Genomic DNA, 9,224 nt, shown 5'->3' on the forward strand with positions numbered 1-9,224 from the left:
GACATCTGAAAGTTGGATTGGAGTTGACATCTGAAAGTTGGATTGGAGTTGACATCTGACAGTATGATTGGAGTTAACATCTGAAATTTGGATTGGAGTTGACATCTGAAAGTTGGATTTCAGTTGACATCTAAAAGTTGGATTGGAGTTGACATCTGAAAGTTGGATTGGAGTTGACATCTGAAAGTTGGATTGGAGTTGACATCTGACAGTATGATTGGAGTTGACATCTGAAATTTGGATTGGAGTTGTCATCAGAAAGTTGGATGTGAAGCGTACATATGAAAGTTGGATGTGAAGCTGACATCTGAAAGTTGGATGTGAAGCGGACATCTGAAAAATGGATTGGAGTTAATATCAGAAAGTTGGATGTGAAGCGGACCTATGAAAGTTAAGTTGGATCGGAGTTGACATCTGAAAGTTGGATTGGAATTGACATTTGAAAATTGGATTGGAGTTGACATCAGAAAGTTGGATTTGAAGTGGACATCTGAAAGTTGGATGTGAAGCTGACATCTGATAGTTGGATGTGAAGCGGACATCTCAAAGTTGGATTGGAACGAAAGTACAATGTAATCATTTTCTTGAAGTAGATTCTTATTGCCATACAACTAAATGAATAAACAACCGACTTGCTACTGTCTACTGTCATAAAAGGGAAACTACTCTACGCTTTGAGGATTTGTAATCAAACAATAATTTCTGTTGTGAGTAACCAGGATAAAACTACTCCTTTCTTCTTTACGACAACTCTGTAAGTAGTTTCATTGAAATGGTGAAATTCTAAATCTTAATCTAATTGGATTATTTTAAGCCAAAGTTTGTATTCATTATATGAATATTAGATGAATCTACACATCTATCTATATTTATATGGGTATAACTGTTTTATCTATTTTCATATTCAGATGCACCAATATACCCAGGTTCATACTCTGCCCACTGCCATACCCCGTCGTCCCCCCGCCCCCCCCAAAAAAATATCTATAACTCTGAAGGAACATCCGATTTTTTTACAGCAAACAAAATATGTCTTTTACAAGCTGTATGTAAAATTATTTACAGTGGGGCCCGAGTGCTGAGATCCATATTAACTCTGTCTGATAAAATGACATCTGTATTAAATAAGCCATTTGAAATTTTTTTTATGTGAACTATTAGTTGAGTTTCACTTGATTTATATTTTGTAAAGCCAGGTTTTAGATAAGTAGTTAAGACATTATATTTATCTGTTTTTTAATGTTGCTACATAATTTTATTATGATTCTTATAGCCATTTTTATTAATTTTTTAATAAAATGAAATAAAAAAAGATTTTTAAATTTTGTTTTGTTTTTGGAATAGCTTTTATCTAGCGCAACTTTCATGCTTAAAGTGTGCTCAAAGTGCTATGGTTTAATCTCATTTATGGACCAGTAGTACCTGTGAGAAGGTCTTCTGTACCTTTAAGCGCTCAATAAACACAACTTTGCTCCGGTCGAGTGTCGCTAGGTAGCCAAGCCCAAGTGTGCTTAGCATCTCGGCCACACATCCCAATGTGTAAGAATAATAAGAATTAATGTTCAAATAGGTCAGTTATAACATCTTATATGTCAAGCATTGTTCCCTGGTTTGTTTAAAATGTTTTGGATCTTTTGAAGATTATTACGACATTTCCCAGACCGCCAACTGGATGGCAAGCAGGGGCGTAGCTAGAAATTTTCCATCGTTTGGAAGCCCTGGTAACTTGACCTTTTTGGGGGCCCCTCTTTTTTGCAAAATATATAAAATTTGACCCTTTCTCTTCTAATTGACGATGCCAACGTTGATTTGACCCCATTAAACTAAATTGATTTTAGATTTATAAACGTTTGTTTGTGTTGTGTAAAAATACCAATACCAAATATAACATTTTCTAATAACAAACAAAAGTGTTATTGAAGTTTAATCATAACAGGATAGTGAAATACAAATAAGTGAAATAAATAATACTAACGAAATGAGAAAAATAATTACGGAGAAAAAGAGTTAATTAAAAAAAAAACTAATTTGAGGGCTCCCTTCAAGCGGAAGCCGGAGGGAATTTCAAATTATCCTCCGTACTCCCCCACTCTAGCTACGCCACTGAGGCAAGAGATGGCAATTGGCAGGGCTCTAACCCGAAACTATCGACACGACATGGCAGCCATTGAATCAAAATTGCATGACTAGATATGAATCCTGTCTCTCAAATAGAAGCCAGTACACTTTAAATAGTTTAATCTTTAGGATAGTGACCCAGCTTAGATGAGCTTAATAATGTTATGTTATTATGAAATATGTTTTGTATTAGGTCCTATAAATTTTTTTTTTTTAAATATACAATTTAACTTGCCATTTAGATTATACTTGGTAGCCCATGTAGCTACCTCCTATGTCTCGTGAAGCAGACGATAAAATATTTCCATCAACTGTTTTAATAATTAATACGAAAGGGTACGTAAATAAATTACAGACAAGCAGATTGCGTTTTCATTCATCAAAAGTCAATGTTTTCGGAAGGGAATTCACCAGGCTTCATCTAGGAAGTGAGGTCTCTTCTTTCTAAAAAGCTTGTCTGTCTGTTTTGGTAAAAATTGTGAACACTTTATTTCTCCCACAACATTTCTAGAACTAAGTTGCAAACTTTAAATATTCTAGTTGGAGCCTAATGAAAAGGTTTTCTTATTTCTCAACTTTCATGTTTATAGCTTGCCTAGAGCGCTATGGTCCAATCTCTTTTGAGGACCAATGGTGTCTGGGAGAAGGTCTTCTGTACCTATAGCTTTAGGCGCTCAACACAACTCTGCTAAAGTCGGTTGTCGAAGCTTAAGAAAATATTAGACAGAGCTTTATAGTTTGTTAGACAAAGCTTTAGAATTATGGCTTTTTAATCACGAGACATGGCTTTAGAATCATTGAATGTCATCAAGAGCTAAACACAAAATCAGAACCGCAGTTTATTGTTTTCAAAAAGAGACGCACCTAAAAACAACAGAAACACTGTATCAGCGAGGAGCTAATCTAGGCTGTCAATAACTTTTCAAACTGTAAAATATCATCAGGCATAAAGTTAAAAAGACATTAAGATAAAGTCACAGTTCTTATTCAATTGCTGGAAAAAATGTATACAAGTGGTCCTTCTTTCTTGAGCATAAAACAGACGCCTGACGAATTGGATTTTATTGAATAAAAAATTTGATGATAAGTTATCAGAGGCATGATCATAATTATTCTAATCGCACTTCTATCTTTAAAATGATTTTTTCCTTCTTCCACCAAACCTTGGCCTTCGATCCGGATAATATTATGATATTACAACCCCAAATCCAATAGAAGCTCTATAGCTAAGTACACAACCAGATTTACAATATAAAATAAGATTTCTCATTAAAAAAACAAAGTTGTAGAGGAAACACTGTAAACGCATTAGTAACAGGTCATAAAATGTCAAAAAGCATTCTACATAATCATATTTATATATAAAATATTTCATTGGGGATGAAATGACAGGAGATGAAAAAACAGGGGATGAAATGACAGGGAATGAAGTGACCGGGGATGAAGTGACCGGGGATGAACTGACCGGGGATTAAATGACCGGTCACCACAAAGTACTACCACACACAACACTACCACACACAACATTACCACACACAACACTGCCACACAGAACACTACTATACAAAGTACTACTTCACACCTCGTTATCTGACACAACACTTCCTCACACTGCACTACCATATTTTAATAAATTTTGTTTTTAAAAGGTAAAACGTCCGATCGAAGGCCTCTTTGAAAGAATGTTACGCGAGTGGCAGCGATGTCTCTCCTTAAAGTCATCTAGTCACAAGACAAAAACAAAGTCGGAAAAATCTTAGAAGAAAACAACCCCCCACTCCATTATAACTACTTCAAGTGGACGACTTCTGTTAATCAAGACTAGATCTGAACGGTGCGAAATCTCGTTCCTTAATCGTAGGGATGGTTTTACAAAATGCAGGTTCCAATTTAAAAAAATGCTTACGAGGCCCATCTTCTATTTTTTTTTACAATAACAAATTTTACTATTAATTATATCAGTTTATCAACATTTATGTAGAGGAAGTAACTTAAATGTATTAGATGCCAGTGGGTTATTTAAGTTATGCCAATCGTACAATACATTACATATGTTAACCCTTTAAGTCCTACATCTTTCAAAGCATGTGACAAGAGCCATGGCTGATTATGATAGGCCCCTGTCAGGTGGTGGTCTCAATTTGAGAAATCGATTAAATCGGCCTAAGGCCGGTACTCTTATTTGGTCATACTATATCAACGTTACTAGTTGACTAGCGAACGTGGAAAAATAGATGTCTATGTGTTGTATTAAGCAGTGGCGTCACTGGGGTCGGTGTCATCCGGTAAGTTATCTCACTAAGTGGAATTGAGATTATTGTGAAATGTAAATAGTTATGAAACGTTTGTCTGTTGATCATATGGTGTTTGGAATGGAGGTGGCTAAGTGATAAATTTCTTTGCTTAACAGGTTCGAATCCTGGAATTTTGAATTTCAGAATCTTAAAGCCGCCTTTAAGTGCACCCAGCTCTAATGGATAGGTCTACTTAATGTTTGTTGAGAAAAGCAAAGGCGGTTGGTTGTTGTGCTAGCCACTTGACACTCTCGTTAAACCTGACCTCAGAAACAGATGACCTTTACATGATCTGACGAATCTGACCCATAGATCATAAGGACTGAAAGGAAACTTTACTTTTTGAATACTTCTGATTTATAGACCAAGTTCTTGGTGACGAAATGCTTTCAAATTATGAGTGAATCTGGTGTGAATGTACACTTTGGTTTTTTATAGTTATAATGTTTTTTATTTGGTGTAATGCACAAATTGTAAGACAAATTTCATTACAAATAATAAAGATTATTATTATTATGTTAGAAATGAACGAGTAGTCATTCTCTGGCGCTGCCAGGGTCGAGTTTCGCTAAAGAGAAACAAAATTCATCGTAGTCCCTTTAACAGTTTCCACTGAGGAATTTTCTGGTGATGTGGCAGGTCTCCAGCGGTACCGCCCTCTGACAGGCAACGAAGATGTTCCTAGGAATGTTAAGGGCCTTGAAGGTGTCTATAAGGTCAGTTGTTATTATCCCCTCGGTTGATATAACAATGGGGTATATTGTTATTTTGGACAATTTCCATAGACGCTTAATCTCCAAGCCTAGGTTCCCATATTTTCTTTGTTTTTCTATCTCAGTTTTTCTTAAATTATGAGACAGTGGTACGGCGATATCGATAATGGTAGCGGTTTTTTCTTTTTTATCGATGAACAGCAGATCCGGGCGATTGTTTTGTCGGTCAGAATAGTCCTATCCCAGTACAGCAGATGTTCAGTAGACTCGATAACCTCTTGCGGAGAGTATTTATAATAAGGGGGAGTGTCCATCTTATTATTATTATTATTATTATTACTACACTTTTCACTTAATGACTCCTGTAGTTATGTAAATGTTGTATTTCTAAGGATAATGTTCGGGTAATCGTTACATGCTATAAGAATCACTACAATCTTGGTCTTGAGGATTCGGGTATTAAAATTTAGTGGGTGTTATTTTGTTCTAATAAATTCTTTAGTACCATGAACTAATTATCACACATTATTTATTTGTTTCGTTGCCAACATTACCTTATTTTCAATATATTTTTGATAACACTGTTGAAATATAATACAGAAAATTAAACGTAACTTTTTGAAGGTACAAGAAAAGACAACTGGGTTTTTATTCTAAAAGTTAGTATTTTATCAGTTGTCTCCATTGAAAAACAAAATAGCGCACGTTGTAAAGAACCAAAAAGACAAATATCAAAACATTTGATTTTTTTTCTAATTTTCAATTCATTTTTTATTTCTTTTTATTTAAAATAATTGCTAAAATTTTAAATTACATTTTAAATGATAAAATACAGTCTAGATTTAGTAAACAAATTTATTAATATGTATCACAAAGTATAAATGTATTTATCTCAAGACTGAAGAGGCATTTGATGTTCAGAATGTAAAGGGTTCTTAAAGACATCTTTATGGTGGAACTTGACAACTCACAATGGAAACAACTCACTAGATAGAACCAACTCCACTGTAATTGAATCCAGACTTGAAACTTCCACTGTGGACAAGATCAGACCAAGTCAAGTCTCTATACCCCAGACAGTGGACATGTGCTCCACTACTTCCTGGACATGTAAAAGTTGTATAAGTAAACTTAGATCTATCACCCACCTTTAGTCTGTCCTTCCATTGACCAACACTGACCTGTTTAGAACATCCATGATGATGTGACACTATAAAGGTCAACTTGTGTTTAGATCTAGAGGCAGGGTATTTGTCCCAGACTTTCCTCCTGACATTTACATAATGTTTCCACATTTCCATCAGTTTATTTCCTAAATTTTTATCACATGTCACACATTTAAACAAACACCAGTCATACTCAATGTTTACATATCTAACACTGACCTTATCAACACTGACCACTGGACTTTCATCTCTATCATAAAACAATCTCAAGGTTGTGTGGTTGGCCTCAATGGCGTCAAAAACTACATGTGTGGCTGTGTACACTTGAAACTCCCACCACACATTGCTGGGTGAGTTTGAAACTTCACATTTTCTACACCAACACTTTGTGTAGGCAGTACGTCCATCTTGTTTGTCTCCATCTTGAAACTCGTTTACATACAACACATTTCCACTTCCTGTAATCAAGTTTCTTCTCTCACTCATGTTAGAAAATGGATATTGTTGAGTTGTCTTTGGATAAAACTTTGGTCTGTGAGGACTTGACATTCTAACATCAACTCTAACTGTGAAGTCAGCTGTAACTTTGATGTATTCATACAAATCATTGTCTTGAAAACCTTCAGGTAAATGTTTCAAGGTGAATGTATCAACAGGTATAAACTGGCTATGACCTGGATTCTTCTTACAGCCCACAAGATATTTGTGTAGATCAGCTTCTTCACCTTCTGACTCCTGAGTTTCATGATCACCTGGAGAACAAGGAAATAAACTTGATCCAATGTTTACAACACAATTTACAGTATTGAGTCAATCAAGAGATATCTATAAATAGATCAAGTCTAACCCATGTGTTGATCTCTACAGTGTATACAGTAAAAATATATATCAAAAGTTACCAATTAGCGGACCTTCAACATCATCTGACTGGACTTTGGACTGGTCACAGGTGAAATGATGAGGATCTGAAAGGATGAAAGTCAAATAACTATTTTACATTTTCTTTTTTTATTATTATTAGAAAATATACTTATACTAAAACCTTTCTCTATCTAAACATTTAGAAACCAAAACTTTACATGTATCTGGATTCTCATCCCCAAGACTGGAAAAGTCTGCTAGGACAGTCTGGTCCTTTAGACAAACTGAAATAGATGAAATACATGTGTCAGTATGTCTATTTTTTTAAAAGAAATAATTTGTTTTCTAAAACAAAAAACAAATATTTTTCAAAATACTGCATTTTCCCATAGAGAAGAAACTAAATATTAAAAATATACTTCTAGAAGCTGAACATAGACCTAACTTTAGAACTATTTGAATTTAACATGCCAACTTTTATTGTGCTAAATTCTAGTGAAAAATTTGATGATCAAATAAAACCATAAAACTAGTTTTAAACTTAGGTAATGTTTCACTCTGATTTCATACCGTTAAGTCCACAGGTGTCTTGAGAAACACAAAGGTCTGTATAGTTCAAAATAGATCAAAATATGTACATAAAGTTGCTTCCATTTTTTATTTTTATATATAAACAAATTTACATCAATGAAATACTCTCAGAAAAATCTAATTTTTATATCTTTTCGCTTGTAGAGTAAAAAGAAAGAAATCTGTTGTTTTATAAATTGATTAAACTAAGATAACCTGCATTTTTTGTTGCACTTAGACTGAATGTAATACATGTGAAATGCTTTGTAATGAAATGTAACAAATAATATTTCTTCAGACATTGGTAGTCTAGATTTCAATTTAGAGTTCCAATTGGCTTTTGGAGTACTATATTTAGATTCTAAATCTAACTGAATAATTCCGTAAGATAAAAAAGAAATAATAAAAGTGAGAAGAAGTAATAAAAGAAAATATTAAATAATCAATAGTCAAATAACAAAATATACAGAAACACAAATAAAAAAATACATTAGTCTAGGATTTTTTATGTATTTTATTTTCAAATAGTCAACCAGCGGCGTAGCATATGCAGCTATTTTGCAGGGCCGACCTTCGGCGCCTGCAACCTATGCGACCGCAGTGGGCGCCGCACTTTCATAGGACCCGCACTTTCATAGGGCCCGCTCTAATTCAAGGTGTAAAAATTATTAAATTAAACAATTTTATACCTTAAAAGAGATTTCCCACGCCCTCCTGTCGATTTACCATGAGCACTTTCATAGACCTGCAATTTCATAGGACCCGCGCTTTCATAAGACACGCACTTTGATAGGGCCCGCGCCTATTCAAGGTGCATAAATTAATTAATTAAACCATTTTATAACTTAAAACAGATTTCCCGCACCCTCAAGGCGATTTACCAGGAGCTCCTGGATATCTCCCGAAATTGCAAAATATACGAAAAAGTTATTAAAATATACGGAAATATATACACGAAAATTGTCATTTTGGGTGTCATACAATATGGAAAACGCCAATCTTTAGCGCGTTATTATACATAAGCCGTAATTGTGTAATCTGGTGAAAGAAGCTTCTCGCGTCTCAAACTAATGAAGAATTACTTGAGGTCAACAATTCTCAAAGATATATTGAAACATTTGGTAATTCTTCCTATTGAGCGTGATCTATGCAGGAAACTTAATTATTATGATATACTGTAATATACTACAGAAACTGATTTGCAATGTCTATTATATTTATATTCTTTAAGGGCAATCATTTCCCTTGAAATAGTTACACCATAAACATGTTGCTTTAAATAGCTAAATACAAAAACCAGCTTGTTAATGGGAATGTTGGAGAATACCCGTTAGCGCAGCGGTTCTCAAACTTTTATGCTCGGCGACCCCTTTTTACAATCCCCCACGCTGCTGCGTCCCCCCCCACACACACACACATACTGCAATAGAGAAATAGACAATAACAATCCATATTTTCGATTGTCTTAGGAGACCACTGGCAAATCATCAATCGACCCCCTA

At 34.6% G+C, this 9,224-nt stretch overlaps 1 protein-coding gene across 1 annotated transcript; it reads right to left on the reverse strand.

Moving 5' to 3' along the window:
• Nucleotides 1-5,974: 5,974 nt before the first annotated feature.
• LOC129922925 (uncharacterized) lies at nt 5,975-8,479 on the reverse strand. Its single transcript, XM_056011164.1, has 4 exons — nt 8,449-8,479; nt 7,371-7,436; nt 7,191-7,256; nt 5,975-7,043 (listed from the first exon to the last, which is right to left on the reverse strand). The coding sequence occupies exons 1-4, from the start codon at nt 8,477-8,479 to the stop codon at nt 6,112-6,114; spliced, it is 1,095 nt and encodes a 364-aa protein (XP_055867139.1). The 3' UTR covers nt 5,975-6,111.
• Between the last annotated feature and the right edge of the window lie 745 nt (nt 8,480-9,224).

Source organism: Biomphalaria glabrata, chromosome 14 (assembly GCF_947242115.1).
Source record: "Biomphalaria glabrata chromosome 14, xgBioGlab47.1, whole genome shotgun sequence".
Lineage (NCBI taxonomy): Eukaryota > Metazoa > Mollusca > Gastropoda > Planorbidae > Biomphalaria > Biomphalaria glabrata.

What these genes read in the sequence shown, in the direction of transcription:
- LOC129922925 (XM_056011164.1), bottom strand. Translation starts at nt 8,479, where the DNA reads ATGAAATTGCAGGTCTATGAAAGTGCTCATG. An exon ending in GGATGAGAATCCAGATACAT is followed by an intron (nt 7,257 to 7,370) that starts GTAAAGTTTTGG and finishes TCATCCTTTCAG; the next exon opens with ATCCTCATCATTTCACCTGT. An exon ending in TGTTGAAGGTCCGCTAATTG is followed by an intron (nt 7,044 to 7,190) that starts GTAACTTTTGAT and finishes CTTGTTCTCCAG; the next exon opens with GTGATCATGAAACTCAGGAG.